Source organism: Anomalospiza imberbis, chromosome 3, assembly GCF_031753505.1.
Source record: "Anomalospiza imberbis isolate Cuckoo-Finch-1a 21T00152 chromosome 3, ASM3175350v1, whole genome shotgun sequence".
Classification (NCBI taxonomy): Eukaryota; Metazoa; Chordata; class Aves; order Passeriformes; family Viduidae; genus Anomalospiza; species Anomalospiza imberbis.
In genome coordinates this window covers 69,421,757-69,447,229 of record NC_089683.1, presented here as the reverse complement: position 1 = coordinate 69,447,229, position 25,473 = coordinate 69,421,757, and the positions used below count along the sequence as shown (strand labels likewise).

Below are 25,473 nucleotides of genomic sequence, written 5' to 3'. Positions count from 1 at the left end.
TAGCCTCCAGTATGCTAGGGTTACATGGGATCTGTGAATAATATTTAAAATGGCTGGATACCCATTCAAAGATGCCTATTGAAAATAATTTTTATTCTGTAGAAAGATATGTGGCTGTCTTAACAGCACACCCCCTATAAGATGAGATGAGATCCTCTGTCTTTACCATGGTTAGAAGAGCCCTAAAAGACCTAAATAGCAAGTAAATCATTGGCGAATCAATGCAGAATTTCACCAGAGATGGAAGTAGGGTTTCCATGGTCAGGACTGGCACTAGTGTTTATATTCCATTTACACAGCCACAGTTACAGTTACAATTACATGCAGGAATCAGCTACATCTACAGTGCTTTCTGTTATCCGTGAGAACTGTATTGGTGAGAGGGACTGTCATCTTGATTTCACATTGCCTCCATTGGCAAGTTGCATGGGACACACTACATTGAGTAAAAACATCAATGACAGCTTTACCTGTATATGAGTTTTTCCCATGTTTCTTTTCTTTCAGCGAATCTTGCAAATGCTCATTTACATTTTATTACATTTTATTACATTTTATTACATTTTATTACATTTTATTTGTGTGTGTGTGTTTGAGGCACTTGCTTCACATCTAATCTATCTGGAAGGTTTGGGGTTTTTTTGAAACCATAGAAAAATGCGTTGGTAGAAGAATTACCATTTTTGGGTGATTGAAAACAATTTTGATTTTGACTTTGCTTAGCAACTTATGCAACAACTTGTGGATTCTTTTAACTCAACAGGGAGCCTAGTAAGTTCTCCCTACTAGAGCTGCTAGGCTTTTTCATGGCACATATCTCTATATGCAAATGTGATTTTTCTAGTTATGTGTTGTTTATGTTCTGTGTAGTGCTGGAAAATACTTGCATTATTGTCCATCACTGGGTTTGCACTAGCAGAATTGGCATTTATCATGTCACCTATTACAGCTGTGTTATCTGAGGAGTTGATGCCTTGTGATTTAAGAGCCAAGCTGTGAAGATAAAAATCTGGACTTCAATTTAAGGCAAACTGTGTTATGTTATTAAATTTGTCATGTCTAATAAAAATACACATGACAACCAGTCTTGTGTATATGTGGTAAAATCTTCAAAAAGTGGTACTGAAGGCTGATCATTTATCTGGTGGACAGTAATTCCTGTAGATGGTGCTCTGGAGTTTGCTTTGTCTCTGAAGAACAAACATCATGAATAGATATTCTGCTCTTTTTTTTTTTGAATCTGGGCAGCCTAAAGAAAAGTGAGGAACTACTTTGTATTTTGTCCTTATATTTTTCAATACCTGTTATATTCACATGAATCGGAATCACTGAACAGAGCTTCATGTTTCTTGTTGATAATAAAGAAAACATTTTGTTAATAACTAGGTCAAATGAATCTGCATAGTAGTTTGTAGCTGTGGAAATTGAAAAGCAGGATGAAAAGAAACAGAAGGAATAAAAGATTTTCTTAGGTTTTTGGACAGTGAAGCTGAAATCAAGAAAAAAAAAAGGAAAATGTGCCTGCAGAATGGCTGTATGGGGAAGGTGCCCTTGCCCATTCTGGGGAGTTAGAAAAGAAAAAAAAATTGTAAAAAGGAGTCACAAATGTGTTCCCTGTGCTAGTGAAATGGTAAGATGCATACAAATGTAAAGCTGATTCACAAGGTAAGACAGAAAACACAATCCCAAACCAAAATAACATAGTTTTCATGAAGCTATGGTGTCATATTGTCAGTTCTCATTTTCCAGAACCAGAGCTTTCTGAATTTTTAAAATTAATTAATTTTATTTTTAAAAGAAATCCATGGCATGCACTTTGTGCATATTTGTAGGTTTTTTCCACTATTATAGCTGCATGGACAAGCACTCTATTACTTTTGAAGTAAGATTCTCTCAAAATACAATGAATAATGACATTTTAGGAGGAATACTAAAAGTAGTGAGACTTAAAGTAAAATTGGCAATACCCTACCAGCTCAGCAGAGAGATTAACCACGGGCTGGCAATCAGACTCTGTGGAGTAGGTTGAGTGTTGCCTAAAAATATTCATGACTATTAGAAGGCTTTTATTTCCAGAAAGATGTTTAAGATTCTTTACTTGGTGACATGCAAGATGTGATGTGCTGTTGATGATTTCTTACCCTTATAATCTTTGCTCTTAGGGGTTTTTTTCCCACAAATTGTTCTTAATTCAGTTAAGGAAGAGGGCAGTTCACCAATATTCATTATGCACAACCCATGTGTTCTTTCATCTTGTTTTAAGGATTTCTACCTGTGTGCAGCCTGGGCCCATCTCAAGTGGGAAGAATGAACTTTGGAAAAGATGTCAGCACTCTGAAATATTTCACTATATGCGGTTTACAGGAAGGGTATGAACCCTTTGCTGTTAATACAAACAGAGACATCACCATTTGGCTGAGTAAAAGGCTTCCTCAGTTTCTACCAGTGCCACAAAACCATGAACATATTGAGGTTTGTGATCCTAGTGTTCCTAGACACTTGACTATGTTTGAGGCATGTTTCTACTTTTGTACTTCCAAATAAGATTTTAATGTGATATGTTGACCCAATTCTGAATGAACCTTACAAAAGTGTTAAATGTGTACATTTAACATTGAGTACAAATTTGTACATTTAACATTGAGTACAAATGTGTTAAAAATTTCTTACATTCAGTAGGGTTGCAAAGAATGTAATTGATTGGTAGTTTTTCTTTCTACAATACCTGTGATGTGTGTTAACATGACAATCTGAGAGACGAATTATACAAGAGGTCCTCATTAAGAGCTTCCTGTGCAGTGAGAGCTGTGTAAGCAACTTCCAGAAACTGGGCATTTTAAAATAACAGATAACCATGTGTTCTAGTGCACACACGTTTTGATTTTTCCATAGCTAATTGGTTTTGATTGTAATAAATATTTATTAGCCAATTGTGTCAGCACTTATGTCCCAGTCAGTTGTGTATCTTGATAGAACAGATTTCATGCCTTGTAAGTTTGCCCTGAAATCCTTCTGAAATGATATAACAAGAACTTCTTTCAGCTTGAAAAGGAGCTTGGTGTGTGGTATTTAAGAAACAGTTTACGTTCTTTCATATGTACCTGCATGATTTTTACTCCTTGGTCTGTGTTGTTCTAGGCAGAGTTAGATTTATGTTGCAAAGAGTTATGGTGAGAGGCATAATTTGCGACTTCTTTAAAAATTTATTTTAGCATTGGAGCAACAAAACCCATCCACAATAAACAGTATTTATTTCCCTTTAAAATGGCAGCACATGATTGCAATGCATTAGACTGCTGACACCATGCTGTTGCAAGTTTTGTAAGTCATGTATGCTTATTGTGGAAATAGAAATTGAATATTTACATGGCAGAAAAAGCATCAGCTTAAAAAACCCTATATCTTTATGTTTCATAGGTGATGAGAATTGATGGCACCATAGACAGCTGCCCCTGCCTGAAGGTCACACAGAAGTCTTTTGGTTCGCAGAACAGTAAAACAGATGTCATGTTTTTTCGATTAAGTATGCCCATTGAATGTGCAGAGGTGTTCTCCAGATCAGCTGCAGGAGGGTTACCAGGCTCTGGTCTTTTTGGCCCAAAAAATGACTTGGAAGATTATGATGCTGATTCTGATTTTGAGGTTCTAATGAAAACTGCTCATGGTCATCTAGTTCCTGACCGGACAGAAAGAGAAAAAGATGCCACAAAACCAGAGCTGAATAACCATAAAGATTATGTTCAAGAAAAGCCCTCACGTCTTAAGCAAAGGTTAGTAGCTTGCTACCATTTCCCACCCCTCCCCCTTCTGCTTCTCAAAATAGAGGAAAATGACACTAATGTCTGACAAACCAGTCAAGTAACTTTTGAGTATACAGTTTAGGGTCAGAATTAATTTAAGGGTTTTTAATAATAAGCTTGTCTCTTTCTCTTTTCTGAATAATTTGCCTTTGCGATTGTGCTTTTAGTATATATTTTAATTTAAATTTTTTTATTGCAGATTTATGCTCAGGAGGACAAAGCCGGATTATAGCATGAGTCACTCTGCACGGCTTACTGAGGATGTGCTAGCAGATGATAGGGATGACTATGATTATTTGATGCAAACTTCCACGGTATTGTAATATAGGATTGATGTTTTAGCTATTTGGGTTTTTTTAGTTGTTTGGTTTGGGTTTTTTGAATACTTACATGTTTTTATTTATTTCAGAAACAGTCTAATTTTCAATTTAAATATCCGTGATAGTTCTGACCTTTTGCCTAAGTTGAGACTGTTTTGTTTCTTTTATTTTGATTTGATTGTCAGACTAAAACTGTTTACAAGTGAAAACCTATAAAAAAGTTCAATCCGTATTTGAAACTACTGTTGATAACACTACATTACAGAGGAAGATTAAACTGTTTTAGAATAATGGAATAAATTGGAAAAGGCACATTAAACTAGTAGGTCAGTGTTCAGGACCATTTGAAAACATCTTTACTAATTCTTCAGAGCATTTATTTAATGGAATTCCCAGTGAAAGTTTTTTGCAGGTTTTGTAGATCTTTCTCTGACAAGATCAGCTCCATAAGCACTCATTCCTCAGTGTTCAAAAGAAAAAAAACACTCTTCTTCTGGATGTGTTCTTCTCTTTCTAAAAGATATTAGATAGTAGAAACTGAGTCATCTGTAGTATAAAAATTATAGCTGCTGTAGCAATACAGCTTACGATGCTATGAAGCAGAAGCCTTCAATACAAGCATATAAGCTATGTATTTAATCTTGTCCATTTTTTTATTTTAAAATGCATATTTTGTTGGCATTATTTTGGTTTGTGTTTATAATCTTTGTTGCTTTGCTTGTGCAAGCCTATGCTCCTTTTAAAGAGATGATATATTTTCAGATTTAGAGCAGTAAATTAAAACTTTATCAAACTGATACACAGGGGAACAAACACTAACATTTGATAATGTTGTTTTTTTATTAACAGTACTACTATTCTGTGAGAATATTTCCTGGTCAAGAACCTGCTAATGTCTGGGTGGGCTGGATTACATCAGACTTTCACCAATATGATACAAGCTTTGACTTGGACAGAGTGCGTACTGTGACAGTTACACTGGGAGACGAAAAAGGGAAGGTTCATGAGAGGTTGGTTACAATTTGCTTAAAAAGATCTATATTGTACAATTTATAGAGGTGTAAATCCACTCCATTTAATGTAATTGGATTGATGCAGAAAAAAATAATTAAAACAGCAGTAGTAGCAAAAAGTGTTAATTTAATTGTTACCTGCTCTTCTTGTGAAGAAATAGAGGACTAATGGTCTAGTCAAATCAATAGTCACTGAAAAGTAAAATAGTGCAGCTTTCTAAATAGTTTGAAATTATGATCCTGTAAATATTGACTTGCAAGGCCAAAATCTGTACATGAGCTCATCTCAGCACTTCAGTTTGTTATGCGTACCAGAAGCTTTTGTTATGCTTGACATTAAATGATTTAAAACCTTGACTTGAAAAGTCAGTTTCGTCTTTGGTATTTTACAAACAATTTGAAATTTTTCATACGTTGTCATCTTTTCAGTTATGATGTCAATGTTTCATTGAATTTTGGCAGTGGTTAGGATGTGATCCATTGTTTCCAGCCACAAGGCCCTGTATGTTTGAAGCCATGCAGGTTGTTCTTAGTATGTGGCAGAAATTTTGCACACCATTCATAAATTAATTTATCTTTTGACATTCAGTATAAAACGCAGCAACTGCTATATGGTGTGCGCAGGAGAGAGTCTGAGCCCTGGACAAGGACGTAATAATAATGGTCTGGAGATTGGTTGCTTGGTTGATGCTGCCAGTGGCCTGCTGACCTTCACAGCTAATGGCAAGGAACTAGGCACGTACTATCAGGTGAGTATTTTTTGATGATGTGTTGCAGCGAGAAGGGGGAAAATGGAATCCTTAACCTGCATCATTAGAGGCTTTAGTACAAGATTGTAGAGAAAAAGTAATCATCATTGTTATGGCAGTAATTTTTCCCTTTGTTTGATCTAGGTTGAACCAAGTACAAAGTTGTTTCCTGCTGTATTTGCTCAAGCTACAAGCCCCAATGTTTTCCAGTTTGAATTGGGAAGAATAAAGGTAAATAATGCTGGGTTTTTCCTGGGATTTTTGCAGGTTTAGGACTAGCAAATCATATTAAAATATTTATTATATGTTTGCCATTTATTTCCTGTGATGTGTTCCTGGTATTTAGGACATTTCTATGATTCCAAGTGTTTGCACTAATGCTATTTTTAGACTTAACTCAGTTTTAAATACTTATGAATTTAAAATACAGTACATTGAATAAAAGGGGTTGAAAGTGATAAGAATTTTCAGTGTTGTCTTTCGTGGTGGAACAAATCACTTGGGTTGGGAAAGTAAATCTCTTAGTTTTACAGACAGAATGGATGACTGGTGTATCTGAAGAATTTGGTTAGAGTTTTAAAATAATTTTTAAATACATTCAGATAGAACACAAGAAATCTGACCTGAATTTTTCTACCTTGCTTTGGATACTTGGATGTCTAAGAAATCAGAAGAGGTAAAAGAAAAGTGGAGTCCAAGGAAGTAACCACATATGGCAGTCAAGTTTATGTTTCAAATTTGGCTGTTCATAAAAAAAAAAAAAAAGAAAAAGGAAAATGCCATCTTGCTGCTGATCTTCCAACAGTTGCTAGCTTGTTTTAAAAACTAGTGAAAATGCTGATTTCCTGTTTTACTCTACTCTGCTACATGTTGAGTATATTTCTGGAAAAGAAATGCAGTGTTTAGTAAAGATGAGGAGACTGATTGTCTCTTGCATTGGAATTTTCCAGAATGTAATGCCGTTATCTGCTGGATTATTCAAAAGTGAACACAAAAACCCAGTCTCTCAATGCCCCCCACGTCTCCATGTCCAGTTTCTGACGCATGTGCTTTGGAGCAGAGTGCCAAACCACTTCTTGAAGGTGGATGTGTCGCGGATCAGTGAACGTCAAGGCTGGATGATACAGTGCCTGAACCCTTTGCAGTTTATGGCCCTTCATATCCCTGAGGAAAACAGGTTGATGTTTGTTTTGTACTGTATAAGAATTATGTTGGGATTATGAACATAGTCATGTAATTCCATCTATGTAAGTAAGGCCCAAGGTCTTCTCTGTATTTATAAAAACAAGTAAATATAGACAGTGTGTTTTGATTTAACTGATATTAAAAATTATACACATTTCCAGTGTTTTAAAATCTCCCTTCTTTCACTCTGTTTCCAACCTTTCCCAATTTCTCTCCAAATTGGGAGAGAAATTTGGAGAAATCTCTCCAAATTTACTCAGCTTGTAAATTATTAAAGATAATCTATAAAATAAAAAATCTGGCTATGTAGAAATTTTTCAAGATTTGTGACCAATTTAATTATTCCATTCCCTTAATTTTCCTCATTATAATTAAAACAATTGAAGAATTTAACACTGTGATTTCCTTATTATCCAAATATCTGAGCATTTTGCCAGTGCCTAAACTGAAAATAAAGTCACCAAGAACCCTGGCACTGAACGCTCTTCAAATGTACTGGTTAGTCTGTTGCCACTTTGCACCCCCAGATTTAAAGCCAGTAAATGATATAAATATCGTAACCCCAACTGGCTTTAAAACCCTAATTTTCAGTTACGTGAATTCTTGTTTGTAGTATGGAAAAATATTCTGTGTTAAGTACATAATTTGCATTTTTTTCCCCACTGAACATAGTTTAAGTAATGATTTTAGGAGTGACTTGAATAAATTTGAGATTAAATTTTATTAGTCTTGATTATTACATTGACAGTGTTTCTTACATGAATGCTGAAATGTGGAAAAAACCCATCCCTGGAACTGATATTGTGCTGATGTTATCCTTAGGGAGAAGTTTGAATCCCTTAAAATGACATTTTTGCATATGTGATTTATTGTGCTATTTTTGCTTCTCCACAGAACAATTGATATTTTAGAGCTGACAGAACAAGAGGAATTGCTGAAATTTCACTACCACACCCTCCGATTATATTCAGCTGTTTGTGCTTTAGGCAACAACCGAGTGGCCCATGCTCTGTGTAGCCACGTGGATGAATCTCAGCTTCTTTATGCTATTGAGAATAAATACATGCCAGGATTATTACGTGCAGGATATTATGACTTACTCATTGACATCCATCTCAATACCTATGCAACTGCCAGGCTGATGATGAATAATGAATTTATAGTTCCAATGACAGATGAGACCAAGAGTATTACTTTGTTTCCTGATGAAAACAAAAAACATGGTCTTCCTGGTATAGGACTTAGCACTTCATTAAGGCCAAGAATGCAGTTTTCCTCTCCAAGTTTTGTGAGCATTAGCAGTGAATGCTTTCAGTTCAGTCCTGAATTCCCTCTGGAAATTTTGAAGGCCAAAACCATAGAGATGCTGACTGAAGCTGTTCAGGAGGGAAGCCTTCATGTCAGAGATCCAGTTGGAGGTTCTACAGAATTTCTGTTTGTTCCTCTCATCAAGCTCTTTTATACCCTCCTAATTATGGGAATCTTCCACAATGAGGATCTGAAACACATCCTGCAGTTGATTGAGCCCCGAGTTTTCAAAGAAGCAATAAGCCAGGAGGATGAAACTGATTTCTCAGAGAAGGAGTTCAGTTCAGATGAGCTCCAGTCAGAAGAAGGAGAGGAAGAAACCAGAGGAGAGCAAATGCCAAAGGAAGGACTCCTTCAGATGAAACTTCCAGAACCTGTTAAATTACAGGTAAAAATACTGTCTTGATAGTGGTTGTTCCTGTTTTATTCATGTGGTAATTTATCTTTCAAGGAATAAAGTATTTTGAAATTATTTTTTTAGTTAAATAGAGAGATAATTTCCTTACAGAAAACTAGAAGATTTAGTATCTTACTGATGGTATGAACTTGCTTACCATAGATCAAACAACTATGGTTTCATTAAAAAGAATTACTTGCTTGATGCCATCAATAGTGAATTCCTCATTTCTATGGATCCAAACAGAAAAAAAATTCCCTGGAAGAAAGGGGTAAATCCATTCTCCTGTAGCTTTAGTTGTGTCTGAGGCACATTAATCCCTTGCAGATGCCAGATAGCCCTGGTGTAAGATTGCTTTATGTAGTTGTGTGTTGTAGTAAATAACAACATTAAATGATCCAGACACTTTATTTGATAGTAACTGTTGCTGTAGGAAATCCCTCTTTATTGCAAAATATGCAGAAGATATTTCTTAACTTGCCAACTCATGTCCCCTACAACATTGTTTTCTCAGATGTGTCACCTACTCCAGTACCTGTGTGATTGCCAAGTGAGACACCGAATAGAAGCCATTGTAGCATTTTCTGATGATTTTGTGGCCAAGCTTCAAGAGAATCAGCGCTTCCGGTACAATGAAGTGATGCAGGCCTTGAACATGTCTGCTGCCCTGACAGCTAGGAAAACAAAAGAATTTCGATCCCCTCCTCAAGAACAGGTACAGCTTACAATGGACAGTTCGTTTCTTGTTGCAATTTATTTGCTTTTTATGTTGCAGAGTTCTGTTTGATTAGAAAGTTTTTCCTTTTGGAGATCAGTGCAATTTGTCTTTTCTTTGTATTCTCTAAGATTAACATGCTGCTGAACTTTAAAGATGATAAAAATGATTGTCCTTGCCCTGAAGAAATTCGGGATCAACTCTTGGATTTCCATGAAGACCTAATGACACACTGTGGTAAGTCTTGTTACTGAAAATTTTTTAAGTTTTAAATTTTATTAGCTTAGAAGAAAATTTCATAAGTAATTTTATGTAAGAAACATCAACTGAATAGTCTGTAAATTACACTGTACAAATTTTAAATATTATCAAATAAAAATAATTAGCTTTTAGCAAAAACCAAGGAAATATTCTTATCCTTATCTGATCAAACTAGAAGGGATTGCTGTATGTTTTGTTTCATAAGCATCTGTTTTGCAGGCTGACAAACTAAGTTCCTTCATTCTCTCCTTATGGGGTAAGCAGTCCAGACTTGGGTCATTGTTCAATGCTTTCCAGCTTTTCAATATTTTTCTTGTTTGGTAACAGGAAATGCAGATGAAATAAATAATTTAGATAAACATTTGAAAAGAAAACAAGCTTTATATTTTGATTCTTTCAATTTTTTCTTTACTTGTTTGCATCATTCTGCTCTGTTAAAATTACTTAACATAATTCTTTTCATTACCTTTTCTTGTAGAGGAAAATAGGAATTTGCATTATCTACAAGTAGAAAACGAATTTTGTGGGCCAGAGTGTGCACTATCATAGAGCAGAACTAATTACTCCGTATATTGCAAAAGAAGTAAAACAGTTACACATCCTAAGTCCAATGTTTACTTGCTTAGTCAGCCACCGCTTGGGGATTCACATTTTGTGGAATGGTAGACAATATATTGAAAGTTTGCAAATCAAAAAAGCACAACTAGAGCTCAGGGAGTAGCATAACTGTGGGAAAACAGACATTTCATTTGGGTTATTTGAGACCATCTCTGTGTTCAAATTGCTAAGACATTTCAGTGTTTTTACTGTTAATTAGTTTGGTTGAGTAGACTGCCATCCAAATAATTTTGTATTATGATTTAGTGTGTAATATGAATTTGTTTAGTCATTGCTTAGTGTAGTGTCGATTGCCCTGTTACAACAAAGTATAAAATAATAACTTCTAGTAGAAATGGAATTGTATCTAATGCAAAAAAAATCAGACAACTAGATCCAGCTGCAATAAATTGAGAAGAGTGATGTTATGTCATGAAGTAACATCCTATAAAATTCAAGACTGCTAAAGAACTCTCCACAAAAACTGTAAGTTCAGAACTTATTTTGGAAACCAAAAAAATCCAGAAAATGGTTGAATGATATTTTTACTTGGACTTAGTGTGACTAATAGGTACAGGTCAGGATTTTGAATTCCTCTGCAATGTATGCATTAATCAATAAGTTTAAGAGAAATGAGCTGATAGGAATCCCATAAAGTTCAGCATTGGAAAGTATAAAGTTCTGCACCTGGGAAGGAATAACTCCTGTAGAAAGGACAGGATAGGAACCAAATTAGAAAGTAGCTTTGCACAAAAGCTGGGGTCTTCAGTACAAGAGAGACATGGCCGTACTGGAGCGAGGTCAGGGAGGAGCCATCAAAGATAGTTAAATTCTTGGACCATCTTTTGTACAAGGAGAGAATGAGAGGACTGAGGTTGCTTAACTTGATGCTCAAAGAGCGATGGTATCAATGTATATAAATAGCGGTTGGGCAGGGGGAGTTTAGAAGGCTAAGACAGACTTTCCTCAGAGATGTCTAGTGACAGAAATTGAAAATCAGGAAATTCTACTTGTTATTGTAGAGTGATGGAACTCAAAGATAGATTGCTCAGAGAAGTTGTGGAGTCTCTTCACCTTAGGAGATATTCAAAAACACTGGAAATAATCCTGGGCAACTTGCCCTAGTTGGACTTGTTTTGAGATGGGAGGCTGGACTCTAAAGGCTCATTCCAAACACAGCTGTTCTGTGATTCTGTGAATCTTCACATTAATTGTTTTTACATTTTTATAGCTTGTTATAGTGATGTCGTGAAAGAGCATTGTACTGTGAGGTTTGCTTCTTTCTTCTGACTGATCACTGGAAAGTATATTTGTAGTAACATTTGTACTTTCACTTCTTTTATATCTTTCACCTAAAAATCTTTACTACTATCACTTCAACCACACTGTATCTCTAGGGACTTTATCTATACTTCTGGGCTACATATGTCCAAAACACAAGCATCAGTGTTTGTGTGGAAAAATGCTTACTGGTGGACATATATTTATTGTATGTTTTATGTGTAACATCACACAATTTATATGCTAAATTGCTAAGGTTACCTGTACTTTCCTGTTTGGCACATATGTCTGTTCTATACTTGTTCCAAATGCTGGTTAAGCATGTCCCATATAAAACTCTCAGAGCAAAACAACAGTTCAGTTTAATTATGTTTGTACACACAAGATGTCTGTAGCTGGCTTGATTTTATTTTTTCATTACTTGGTGCATTTTTTTAATTTCAGGAATTGAACTAGATGAAGATGGAACCTTGGATGGCAACAGTGATTCAACCATTAGGGGCCGCCTCCTATACCTTATGGAAAAAGTTACATATCTGAAGAAGAAACAAGATGAGAAGACAGTTGATGAGGATGATAAGACATCCTGTAAGCAAAATTAAACAGCTTATTGCAACTTAATTACAAAAAGGAAAAGCATCAGACCAGGAAGTTCTTCACACATTTTCAACCAAAACAAGGTGTATTTTTAGTGAAATCTGTGCGCCTTAAAGTTTGTAGCTTAACCCAAAACAAGCACAGATGGATTTATTAGGCAGATTTGTTTCCCAGTGGGACGTAGAGGAAAATTTCTTTTAGTGGCACTCTTGCCTCATATCTTTTGTCGGCTCATAAATTTTTCAGAATGTATCTTGCTTTTAATAGAATTTGTGCAGACAGTAATCGCAGCAAGGTCCTGTTTTATGAGAACTTCCTCAGCTGCAGCCGCTTCAAATCAGTATTTGCATGAAGATTACCATATGAAATAATCTGCAATTAGACTGTAATTAGCAGAAGCCTCCCCACCCAACCTAAAATTCAAGATTTGCTGACTGTAACTGCTGTTCTGTCATTTTTTTCTGATACTTTCTGCCTTTTCATCTTGATAAGAATCACTGCCAGTGGCATACTATTTCTGCAGTTGGTGCCAACTGACTATTTAAATTTTATTTATCTTTTTATTTGTCAGTGTTGCCTTTATTTTTATCTTTTCCCCCCTTTTTTTATGGGATGTGGCCCTTTCAAATGTCCTTATTTTTTATGTGGTAATTAGAGTCTAGGTCTGCGCAGAATCTGGTGATGAATCTTATCTCTTCCTTTTTTTTCTTGTAGTAAGCATAAAAGCTCTATAAAAACTGATTCTCTTTTTCTCATAGTAGTAGAAAGACTATTATATTAAACAAACAGACCTGCAGGTAGGTGAAATACAGTATTGCAGTTAACAGGAACAAAGTGATTGCCTGCTCCCAGGATTCCTCATTAAAAAAACCAAAACAGAACAAACCAACCCACCCAAAAAAACTTAGGATTGTGTCCCTTCTTTTTATTAATTATTTCAGTCCTTCTGAAGTATCAGCCCAGACACATTTCATCTTTTTCCTTAATTTAAAAGTGTGTCTATTCTTAAAAAATGCCATACTCTATGTCAACGGAAACACCTGTAGTGCAGTGCCTGGACAGTAGTAATGAAATACATTATTACTACTCTTTTTGCCCCTTTCCCTGTATTAGCATGAATTTTCTTCTTTGTTAAACTTCTGTTTTCTGTAAACTCCTATTTCTTTGGTATCTTTCTGTTATTACTTTTCTTTTTGTTTTTTAGTTTGAGTTAACCTGGAATTACCTTAACTGCAATTACACAGCTTGTCTATATCAACATATCTTTCCAAACATACATATTCCCCAACTAATAAAGATTATCAGTGGCACTACCAGTTACAGGTTTCTTGCTTCACTGGAGACTGAACTGGGAAATATGCAAATGATGAATTGCCATTCATTTACTATTAGTATCTTTATTTCTTTTGAAAGGCCTTTGTCTTTGGCAAAGGAATAAGTTAAATTACTTTGTTGTGTACATTATAAAACTTTGAGTGGATACAGAGCTTAGACATGTAAATAAATATAATTTACATGTGCTACCAGTATAATTTTTCAGCCTTACTTCCTAATAGGCTAAAAAAGCCCTCAGACCTGTATTCATAGAAAAATATTGAAAGCAATATACAGAAACAAATCTGGTGACTTAGTGAGCATCCTGTATGTCTTCATAAATTTTTGTGTTTCATTTTAATTTTTAGTATAGGCTTTTGGTTTTGAGATATTTCTGCTTCTCTCATGTGGTGTTATTTTTCTTTGATGGACTGCTGAAGAAATACTAAGAAAAATATGCTTCTTAGGAATTAAATTAATTCCAATTCATGTTGCATAGTGGGTTCTGAAGGACTAGCAGTAGGGAGATAAGCAATTAATGGTAATTCTGTGATTTATTTATTTTCTTCACAGCTACTCTCCAGCAGTTGATTTCAGACACGATGGTGCGTTGGGCCCAGGAGTCAGTGATAGAAGACCCGGAGTTAGTGAGGGCCATGTTTGTGCTGCTGCATCGCCAGTATGATGGTATTGGTGGTCTGGTTCGAGCCCTACCAAAGACCTACACCATAAATAGCGTGTCTGTGGAAGACACCATCAATCTTCTGGCATCCCTTGGCCAAATCCGTTCCTTGCTTAGTGTCAGAATGGGGAAGGAAGAGGAGAAGCTTATGATTCGTGGATTAGGGTAAATACCTGGAGTGTAACTTCTCTTTGTTTACAGATTTTATTTTGTTATCTGCTGTTTGGTTATGGCCAAGGTTGTACATGAAGTTTGAATCTGAATATGGGTGTAAACGCAGACACTGCTCTCAGTTATACAGTATCCTCAGTAGTAAGATAAAGCTTTTGCAGCATTATAGGTATCATATGAGGGGTGAAGCAGTTGACATCTGTAAGACCTCTGAAAAAAGTTCAAAGTATGGATGTAATATTTTGTGATATCAGAACCAATCTTATTACTACATTTTAAATGGTATGGCTGTGAAGAATCCTGTCAAAATACTATCCATTTTCTATGAATGCACTGACTATTGGTGCTTGATACATAGGATTTCCCACAGCAGTCAGTTAATGCAGTTGTGCCTACCCATATCTATACATATGCTATCCTTTTTATTGCACTAAGTGTAGATGGTATGTTTGAGCTGGGAAGTAGTTCACACACTGTTATTCTTCCTAATTATATGATTAATAATAGAGAAGTATAGGCTAATAAAGAGGTCAGTTGGAGGAAACAGTAAAGCAAACATGATAGTCTCTAGCAGGAAAGAGGTTAGTTGGTTTTTTTTCCTCTCATGTTTTACAAAGAGATGTCTTTTGATTTTAATCATCAGCTGTAATCTATTGAAAATCTCCAGTCAGCAAGAGCAATGAGATGGAAAGAAAGACAGCATTATATAAAGAATTCCAGGAATGCAAACAGAAGCAAAGCTTTTGTTGTGCAAAATACTTTTTTTTTAGCTTTCTGAAAACTTTAAATAACCAAATAATGTCTATACATAATTTTGTATTGTCATTATAAACAATGCTTACTTCTGAGGTTACCAGCAGGTCTCATCAGTGTTTCATGGTTGCTGAAGTCTTTGGCATACTCATGGTAAGGCTTTGGCAAAAGGCAGAGTCAAGAGATGTGAAGTACTGGCATTTCCAAATCTACCTTTTTATACAGATTGAAAATGTTTCATTTCACTCCAGTTCATGAAATCTAAAATGAGTGAGTGATTACTAGATTTGGTTTTTATGTTATGTTCTGTGTTTAGTTCTTATACATTTTTTTCCTCAACATTTTCTACTGTGAATTAAGAAGCAAGATTTACTGAATATATTTAATGTTAATGGTTTATTTGTTGATACGTAAAAGTCTGGTGTAACTTAAGCCACTGTCCTCACTACCACTTCCTATCACCTTTCTTAGTAGTCTCTATAATATCTTGCTTAGCTTGTAAGTTACCCAGCTGTGGTATTTGAACCTTTTACAGGCTAATCTGAGCTCCTGAGCTCCAACACCCTTTCAGAAATGCCTTTTTTTTTTTTTTTTTTTTTTTTTTTTTTGCTGTGAGTGGTATTTCTTTCTTTCAGAAATTGAAGTGTTACTTATTGCTGCTTTAAAACTCAGTTTCCTCAGAAATACAGTTAAGATTTTTTTCCCTAAGCATGACATTTTATAATACAGTTCACAGTTAAACAGAACACTGAAAGTGGATGTAATTTGCAAAGTAGGGCAATGTTGCTGGCCAGCCCTTGAGGTGACATTTTGACTTTCTGTACTGCTTTCTGTAAAAGAAAGCTGCTGCAGATAACCAGGAGTTTAGAATGTCTTGGAAGATTGATACCATTGAGGTTTTTTCCAAGCCTGAAGCATTAGTGCAGAAAGGAGATGAGACAGCTTTTGGAGGCATCATTACAGATATGAAATTCAGTTTTAGGTTTTGGGGAAAAAATTACTGGGAATCAACACCTCAGTGTCAAATAGTCTTCTTTACATCTCATCTTTTAAAAGGCTGAATTTTTCCTGCCTGAGAGAAGGAGTTTTAGGTCAGGAAGAAAAAAAACCAAAACTATTTAAAACGTACAGTGAAATTTGAAGAGTTGCCAACAGTATTTTCTCTAGTGACCTGCTAATCCTTTTCTCCCATGGCCTAATTGCTTTCACAGTTATTTATGGGTTGTATTTGATTTCAAGACTAATTATATTTTTTAGAAATTTAATCACTCTTTAAACTACACATTTTTTTATATACAATATCAAATAAAATATTGACATTATGATCTTAAAGTCTGATTTTTAATATGAAAATCTGTTCTGATGAAATATGTAGGAGAGTTATGCTAAACAGTAACTCATGAATAATATTTGTTTAGCTTCTGGTTTTGACACTTAGAAGATAGCTGGATACCTCTTTCCCCTAGGATTTTTTAATTGCTTTTGATGGCAGATAGCAAATGTCTCCACATTTTAATAATCTAAAAGGCATTTTTTGTCCAAAAATATTGCATGATTGAATTTAAAATATAAAATAATACAGCAGTTTTGATGATGCTTTTCTCAGAACATAGTTTTAGATCTGAATGGAATTTCTAGTGAAAGTAGAAGTGTCTTCTACTCCAGTGTAATTAATGGGTAATTAGTGCACTACCTATAATATGGGAAAACAAAGGTCACATTCTTCCACAATATGCATAGAAAAATAGACATGAGAGATTGAAACTCAATGGGATGAGTCCCTGAGGTAATTTTTTACTTCAGGAGATGGTGAAGAATTACACAGTAAATCAGCTTTGCAAATAACATAATAGATAAACTACTGGTCCATAACATTTTTTTAATTTTGTTTTCCTGTAGAGACATCATGAATAATAAAGTATTTTACCAACATCCAAATCTCATGAGAGCTTTAGGTATGCATGAAACTGTCATGGAAGTGATGGTGAATGTGCTTGGTGGAGGAGAATCCAAGGTAAAGTATTTCACTGTTAGAAGGAAGAGAGTTTATGATAGAGTTGTTCAAAGCTTTTTTCCTGTAAGGCATTGAGCTTTCACTGGAGGTACTGGGATCATAACCTCTTAATAATTTCTGTTAATATAATAGTTGACTAAGTTTTTTAGAAGAATCTGTCCTTCCATTCCAGAGGAAGGTATTATTAGCATTGTAATTTTAGATGCTTTAAAAAAAAACTGTAGCACTTTCTATGTTTATTATGTTTTAAGGGGTAGATCTTTTTATCAATTAATTAAAAAAAAACTTTAGGAAACTGAGCATACACCTTATTTCATGTTTGAATCTAGAATCTGTGGGTGATCCCAGCTTTAGTTTTTAAAGTTTATACCTTGATCTTTGAAGCTTAAGGTGCTTCTGTCTACCTGGGAAATTCATGTTGATTCCAGTGAGAAACCTAAACAGTTAATTTCCCTGAGGGGCAATGAGTATACCACCTACATATTAGTATGTAAGAAGGCTTTATATAAATGATCATTTGCATGTTTTATGTCTGTATTAGAGTTTGAATTTCAGTCTGGTTTTATTTGCTTCTTAGGAAATCACTTTCCCAAAGATGGTGGCAAACTGCTGTCGTTTTCTATGTTATTTTTGCCGCATCAGCAGGCAGAATCAAAAAGCTATGTTTGATCATCTTAGCTATTTATTGGAAAACAGCAGTGTTGGCCTCGGTAAGTATTAAAATAAAATTTAAAACTTCCTGCTGATTTATACATGAAACCATCTGTATCTTTCTTCATCCCTCTGTTTACTCACTATGTATTGAAATTGCTCGTATTTCTGGTGCAAAATACCTTCATTAACTGTATTGCTAGCTCTAAACAACTCCCCTGACAGTAGCATTAAGCTGAGCTAATTTATTACACTTTGTTGTATATGCCTGAACATTCAGAGAGACTTAGTGGTTAGTTGCTAATGTTGAGGAATAGAATATATTCTTGTTTTTACAAAGACAATCATTGATATTGGCAGCATTTCATTAAGGCTTACCTCTCTCTTCTCAAGCTTGCACCCCTACAATTTCTTCTGTGTTCAGGTCAGTATACAGCTATGACTGTGGGAGAAACACAGAACTCATTTCCTTGATTAGATGCCCAGAAATGAACCTTGAAACTTTCTTAACATGTTTGCTTTCCTTTACTTGCCTGAAGGGTTGTAGAGGAAATATATTTATGCTTATTTAATTTAGTACTTGAAATTGACAATATATAGGTATTTAGGAATTGTCATGGTAATTTTTTAAATGTTTACAAATGTATTAATGTAAAAGCAAAGAACAGAAGTGTAAACTCAAAATCTTTTTGAAGAGTCCAAATCAAATGCCTTTGGAATGTCAATATGAAAACCTTAGATTCTTCTAATGCTATATTTGTAGTCATTTTTAGAAGAAATACATAACTTACAATCTTATATTTTAAAGTGTAAAGATATTTTCTATTTCAATGGATTTGGTGGCATGTCCTTGTATTAGACAAAATCATTACTGCATTTTCCTTAAAACAGAGTTGTGTCAGGAAAATAAGAATGAGGTCTTTAAACAAAGTACATGATGAGAAGAGGAATGTGCAAGACAAGCTGGTTTTAGATTGAACATTCATATTGTATTTTCATTTCATATCAGTGTCAAATTTCATGCAAGTGCGTGATGCTTTATTATAAAGTGAGATGTATAAATTATATATTTATAATCATGTGCTAACTAATACAAAATGTTGCATCTTATTAAAAAAAGTTAATGCATTTCCTATGAATTTGTGGGGTTTTATTAAATTGGTGTTAAAACTAAATGTTATTTTAACAGCCTCTCCTTCTATGCGAGGGTCAACTCCTTTAGATGTGGCTGCTGCATCTGTAATGGATAACAATGAACTTGCTCTGGCGTTAAGGGAGCCTGATCTGGAGAAGGTTGGTAGCTTCTTGATCAAGCATTTTTTTCCCCTGTGGAGAGGAGAAGATACTTGTTTCTTGGAGTGAGCAAAATCCAAGATTATATGGGAGTTTCTGGTACTTTTCAGGGGAAGACTGAGAATCTGGTTGGTTGTTCTTTCTGCCGGTGGTCTGAAGAGTTGAACTGAGTGTGCAGATATTACACACATAGTTGTAGCCAAAAGGAATTGCTTCAAGGGCAGCTTTTAATTTTGCAGTAGTGGAGTCTATATCCAACAAAACGTGGTTGCTAAAATCTTTCTTTGTTGTACTTTTGAATGGTAACATGCAGAGGTGACATGAGGCAATAAGGGTTACTAGGAGCTTTGTGACAACTTGTTACAATATATGACAAGTTTTCCTAGAGATATCTGTCTATATATGTTGTATTTTCCCGTAACATTTAAACCTGTTGCAGAAAAGTTTAAGAAATTTGGATTAATTACACTAAAGAATAAAGCACTCAAGAGAATCTGTGACAATTTTGTAGTATGTCTAAATTGCTGCTGCAAGGAGGACTAGAATAATAGTTACTCTGTCAGTAGTGGATAAAAAAAGCAGATTAAGTAATGGAAAGACAGATTCAAGGCAGACATTAAAAACTTTTTTTAAAAAAGACCAAGGAATTGCAAAATCCAATTCTTTTTGAAGACCTCAGGTTCTGGAGATGATGTAATCTTCATAGGAAAACATCTTTCAGGAGTAATAAAAGTGCTGATGTTCCTTACTTGGAACAGGAAGATGGACCATGTGTGTTTAAAAGGACATTTTCAGTCTCACCATTCTTATGAGTGCTCAGCAAGACGCAGCTGTCCAGCCTGGCTAAAGGCTGTGCTTAAAATTCTTACAGTTCAGAAAGGAATGGGCCTACTGAAAACTACTACTGAGCCTTTAGTCCTGAGTTACAGGGAGTGTAATTACTGCTGTAATTATGGCTGTGCGTTTAAAAAAGAAAGGAAAAAGAAAAAGCAAGTGAAAATGAATGGTCAAAATAAGAGTGGACCTTCTATTCTTTAGAAAAGAAAAATATGTTTTTGATTATGGATGGTGTGTGGTTGGGGAATATTGCAAAATGACTAATTTGTAATGCTCAGAGTTGCAAGAGAAATGAGGTAACATAGAGAAGCATATTCTAGAGAGTGAAATGATGGAATTGAGATAAGTAGGTCATGTAGTTCATGGCAGGAGTAGGAAATAACTGGAAAAGTGAGCTAAGAAAGACCTGGTTTACCCAAGGTATGATACTGTTTTGTCAGGGATAAGAGATTGAGGATACCATATCCTGACAATGTATGAGGATGCTTTCCTTTGAAGCTGCACTTCTTTTCTTTTTCAGAATTAATATATTTTTCATCCAACTTTTAGGTGGTTCGCTACTTGGCTGGATGTGGGTTGCAGAGTTGTCCTTTGTTGATTTGTAAAGGCTACCCAGACATCGGATGGAATCCAGTTGAAGGAGAAAGATATTTGGATTTTCTTCGTTTCGCTGTTTTTTGCAATGGTAGAATAGAAGCCTAAACATTTTATAACTTCCTCCAATATCTAAATAAGTTTGTAATATTAAATAGTAAGACAAGCTAACTTTGTAAGTTACTGTGAATTAAAAGAACCTGCAGAAAGTGTAGAATTATTAAAGACACAAATTAACTTATATGACTTGTGAAATGGGCATCTAGGGTCCTGTGAACCTGTGCCCCATTTTTTGGATTCAGCTTTGGTTTTTGAAATGCCCACATCTTCTTTGGAAGTACAGCAGAGATTCCAAAATCTTTTTGTGGTAAATTCATGGTAGATACAGAGCCAAAGCCCTATCTTTTATGAAGATTTAGATAGTCCAGTTTTAGTGTCCAAGCAATTATACTGGTCTCCTCATTAACCCTTGCACTTGACTGAATCTTTACTAAAATTCAGTAGTTTCAGTGGTGCTTTAAAAATCCTTTATTACATAGTTAATTCCTTGGCTTTAATTGGTTTTGAATAAAAACATGGATTTTTTTTTTTTTATTTCATTGCAGTAATAAGGGAGTATATGTGCTTATGTAACTCTGTTGTGATATTTAAAGTGTTTTGTAGTAAAAAGTATCTATGCATTCTGCTCTTTTGTGTACCTTTTTTCTGATTATATTTCAGAACTCTTTTTGATATAATGTTGTATTTTTATATTTGTTCTGTGTGGTAGGAGAGAGTGTGGAGGAAAATGCTAATGTTGTAGTCAGACTGCTTATTCGCCGACCTGAGTGTTTTGGTCCTGCTCTAAGAGGAGAAGGAGGCAATGGGTTGCTTGCTGCCATGGAGGAGGCAATACAAATATCAGAAGATCGAACAAGAGATGGACCTTCCCCAAGTAATGGATCTAGTAAAACCCTGTAGGTGCAATAGAATTGCTTACATTGCCATCATATTTGTTTATTTGTTTTGTAATGTGAAATGACTTTTTTGTTTTAACGTGTGAATTATCAGTTCAGTCTTCCTTGGATTCTGTGTCGGAGAGAGATTTATCTTTCGCTAAACAGTCCTTCCTCTGCACTGTTAATTTAAGTAACTCTCTCTAAATATTAAGACATCTCTAGAATTCTGTTTGGTCTTTTTCATTCCATTAAAAGTCAGTCCACTGATGCAAAATGAGACAGATAAATGGTACCTGTGGTTACAATGGAGATCTTGCTGCAGTCTTTTAGATACAAAATACATTCTGTCTTAGTCTGCTGTAAATCCATTTGTTAACAGAAGCCACTCTCTGTAAGCTGTTACACCTATGAGCTGATTTTCTTTATTTATTACGGTTGTTTAAAACGTTCATTTTTTAAATCTTTTATTTGTTGTAACATCTAACTAATTACAGTGAAATAGAAGAACAAGAAGATGACACTATTCACATGGGAAATGCAATCATGACCTTTTATGCTGCCTTGATTGATCTCTTAGGACGTTGTGCCCCTGAAATGCATGTAAGTTTTACATCTTCATACACTGGAAGGTAAAGGCATACTTGTTTTACTGGTCATGGGTTTGCCATTCCTTTTTTTCTCAGTATCGTGTTATCTGGTGATAAAGCAGTGGTATAGCTACAGAGTATCTTAGTGGACATAATGTCCTGTTCTGATTGGCAAGGGAAAAAAGATCCTCAGAAGCTGTTCTTTTTAAAGGAATTATTCCCTTGCTTTTTTTTTTTTTTTTTTTTTTTTTTTTTTTTTTTTTTTTGTTTGTTTGTTTGACTGTCCGTTGTGGCAGTAAAATTCCTCAAATGTCCTTATTTGCTGGGATGGTGTAGAGTGATGTATTTTTTATAAACTAAGGTTTTATTCTTTATATACTTATTTTAAACAGACTTTTTAAGTTGCATGTAAATAGGGCATTTTTTTAAATGTAGGAATGAGAATTATACTTGGACGTACACATCAATATCTCAAAATTTTTTCACACTGACAAATCTCAAAGAAAATTTGTCACTAATTCAGGCATTAGATACAAAGAGTTAGAAACACTATAAAATTTTACCTCTTATTTTGTAAGAGATTGAAACTGTTAGAAAATATTTGTTGTTTACGATTCAATATACATTATTATTCTTCAGAAATTTAGTTATACATAGTTTCTCATTTTACCCTGGAATGTGCCCTAAATAATGTACATTAGTATAGATCAGTATCAGATTTGGGCAGGGATTGAGAGAGGAGAGATATATGTAGTTAATAAGGTCAGGGTATGAATACTTGTTTCATTTGAATAAAAAAATTGTCTTGTTTTCTCCCTGTCTTGCTGCCTTTTTTAAAAAGCAAAACAAACAATTGAGATACTTGAAAGCGTCTTATTTGACCAGGACAAAAACCCTAATTTTTTCCACCTGAAAATCTGCTTTTGTTTTCCTCCCCACCCCTCCCACCATATGCTGCTATATTTTAAGGCTTTGTTCACTTTATTAATTTCTGTTCTGAAAATGAACTTTGAACATTTGCATCCAAACAACAGCAAATCGATGCAGATTGCATGAAATTTACATTGTTAATTATAATGCAATTTTGGGAGCAGTTATTCCTTTGTGTAGAAGATAAAAAGAAGTTCTTGCTTAATTTTTATTTGTATTTTTATTAGCTAATCCATGCTGGTAAAGGGGAAGCCATTAGAATCAGATCAATTCTACGGTCTTTGATTCCACTTGAAGATTTGGTGGGAGTAATCAGTATTGCTTTCCACATGCCAACCATAGCAAAAGGTAAGATTTTTCTACACTTTTTCTCCCATCCTATTCTTATGATTTGTAATTTATTGACATATTGACACTCATAATTTTTTCAGCATTTAAGAAAATTATAGAAATTCAACAATTTATTATGAGAATTAAAAGAAAGATCATGTGTATCTGATACGTTTCAAAAATCTTTCTGCATGCTGTAGTCAACAATTCTGTGTACTCCTAAATCACTGATATAAATCCTGTTAAATTGAATTACAAAAATCTATTACAACTTTAAAAACAAATTTTAAAATGCATGCTTTCTGATTTTAGAACTATTTTAAAATACTGAAGTCTCATTTCTCAATAACAATCCTTAGCTCTTGCTGTTCTAACCCTATCAATTGCTTCTAGCAGATCTTACTAAGACACCAGAGTTGTTCTCCAGCAACTCTGGTGAAGAGATAGGTGTGGCATACATAGGCAAAGGCATTTCTTTGTTTTTCCTGCCTATATAAAATTGATTGCAATAGTGGGAGCTTTGTGAGCACCTATATGAAAGGGAAAGGAATCACCTCTGCTTTTTTGTGTGTCTGGAGAGAAAGCATTATAAATGCAACCTGGATTGTTTAGACACTCTTAGCACAAGTTTTTCCAATAGGCTACACTAGAAGAGATAAAAAGATCAATCAGTCTATTTTACTATTACTTATTTATGTTCCAAATAGGGATAGACCTATAGGTGAAATCCTCAGTAGCAATCTGCAGCTCATAGATACAGAAGTGCTTGTTTCCTTTCCAAAATGAAAGTACCAAAGTTTTAAAATATTTCAGTGAACTCCTTTCAGATATTTTGAAGGTTTTGAGATAGATAGGACTTGTTAGCACATTCTTAATTCTTTGTCATACATTAAAGATATGCTCACCAATGCTGCATTTCCAGGATCTCTGATGCAGAGTTCTTGTAATTTTTACTTTCCATCTGCTTCTGCTGAGAACTAGGTAGTTATGTGGGTTAATTATTATGTTTTAGGTACTTAGCATTTAGAATATCAACTGTTAAGAATCTCTTAATATACAAAGAATAAACAGAAAAGCATGCAGGGACTTTGAGGTCCCTGGGTAGAATTTGTCTTACGCATTCTTTTTCATTTAACTGCAAATAGGTTTCCTTTGTGTAACAAAAATATGGGGAAGATGCCTAGGGGTTAACAGAGATTGAAAAGCTCTGTCAGGTAGCAGCATGACTGCCTAGTCTGCTGATGAAGGAGAATCCTTGTCACTGAAGTTTTATTTCTTCCTTTTAGATGGTACTGTGGTGGAACCTGACATGTCTGCGGGGTTTTGCCCAGATCACAAGGCAGCCATGGTTTTGTTCCTTGACAGGGTCTATGGAATTGAGGACCAGGATTTTCTTCTACACCTTCTTGAAGTTGGCTTTCTGCCAGACCTTCGTGCTGCTGCCTCATTAGATACGGTAAGGGTTTCAGTCTGTTTTTATGTTGGTTCTATTACCTTATTGAACACTACAGCATTTTTCATCCCTTGGAAAAACATTTTTTCTGTCTTCACATCTTCTGTGTTTCTCAAATGCTGGCTGACCTGCATGTTGCTTCTGAGCTTTGATAATATTTGAAGATGTATCATGCAGTGTAATGCTCACTTTTTAAGAACTGATACCCTTACCTACAAAAGATGCAATGCTTTTCCCCAGGAGACTTTCTGAGCTTGTCCTATGGAATCAAAATTAGATGAACTGCCAATGAAGCAGCAGGGAAGAAGTGACCGGGAGTCTCTTTCCATAGATAGACAGAAAGTGTTAATCGCTGTGCATTTGTTAGGGACACCTACATTGTTGTTTAGAAAATGACTACATTACTATTTTAGCTCCTCCTCACTGTTGCTGCCTTTTTTTTTTTTTTTCTGTGAGTCTTATTTCTATCTAATTTCTTTTAGCTGTCTTGGTCCAGAAAGCTTAGATTTAGAGAGCTATTATGAGGGCTAAGACATTAAATTTGGTTTTCCTATTTGACCTTTTATGACATTCTTTTCTGAAAATAATGATGTTGTTATTTAGGATCATAGAATCATGCAATTGTTAAGGACAGAAAAGACCTCTAAGACTATGAAGTCCATCTGTCAATCTAGCACCACCACCATGTTCACCATTAAACCAT

The 25,473-nt window shown here is 34.9% G+C and overlaps 1 protein-coding gene across 7 annotated transcripts in view; it reads left to right on the top strand.

Moving 5' to 3' along the window:
• Positions 1 to 25,473, top strand: part of RYR2 (ryanodine receptor 2) — a 377,495-nt gene that overhangs the window by 241,410 nt on the left and 110,612 nt on the right. For all 7 annotated transcript variants that reach the window (XM_068184981.1, XM_068184983.1, XM_068184978.1 and 4 more), the window contains 20 exons: positions 2,264 to 2,472; positions 3,418 to 3,770; positions 4,000 to 4,114; positions 4,970 to 5,130; positions 5,723 to 5,882; positions 6,027 to 6,113; positions 6,833 to 7,059; positions 7,962 to 8,763; positions 9,287 to 9,487; positions 9,619 to 9,724; positions 12,071 to 12,214; positions 14,111 to 14,384; positions 17,043 to 17,157; positions 17,735 to 17,867; positions 18,998 to 19,101; positions 20,488 to 20,623; positions 21,302 to 21,488; positions 21,965 to 22,070; positions 23,215 to 23,335; positions 24,604 to 24,773. In XM_068184981.1, the coding sequence (XP_068041082.1) occupies positions 2,264 to 2,472; positions 3,418 to 3,770; positions 4,000 to 4,114; positions 4,970 to 5,130; positions 5,723 to 5,882; positions 6,027 to 6,113; positions 6,833 to 7,059; positions 7,962 to 8,763; positions 9,287 to 9,487; positions 9,619 to 9,724; positions 12,071 to 12,214; positions 14,111 to 14,384; positions 17,043 to 17,157; positions 17,735 to 17,867; positions 18,998 to 19,101; positions 20,488 to 20,623; positions 21,302 to 21,488; positions 21,965 to 22,070; positions 23,215 to 23,335; positions 24,604 to 24,773 (3,911 nt within the window). The remainder of the gene's footprint in view (positions 1 to 2,263; positions 2,473 to 3,417; positions 3,771 to 3,999; positions 4,115 to 4,969; positions 5,131 to 5,722; positions 5,883 to 6,026; positions 6,114 to 6,832; positions 7,060 to 7,961; positions 8,764 to 9,286; positions 9,488 to 9,618; positions 9,725 to 12,070; positions 12,215 to 14,110; positions 14,385 to 17,042; positions 17,158 to 17,734; positions 17,868 to 18,997; positions 19,102 to 20,487; positions 20,624 to 21,301; positions 21,489 to 21,964; positions 22,071 to 23,214; positions 23,336 to 24,603; positions 24,774 to 25,473) is intronic.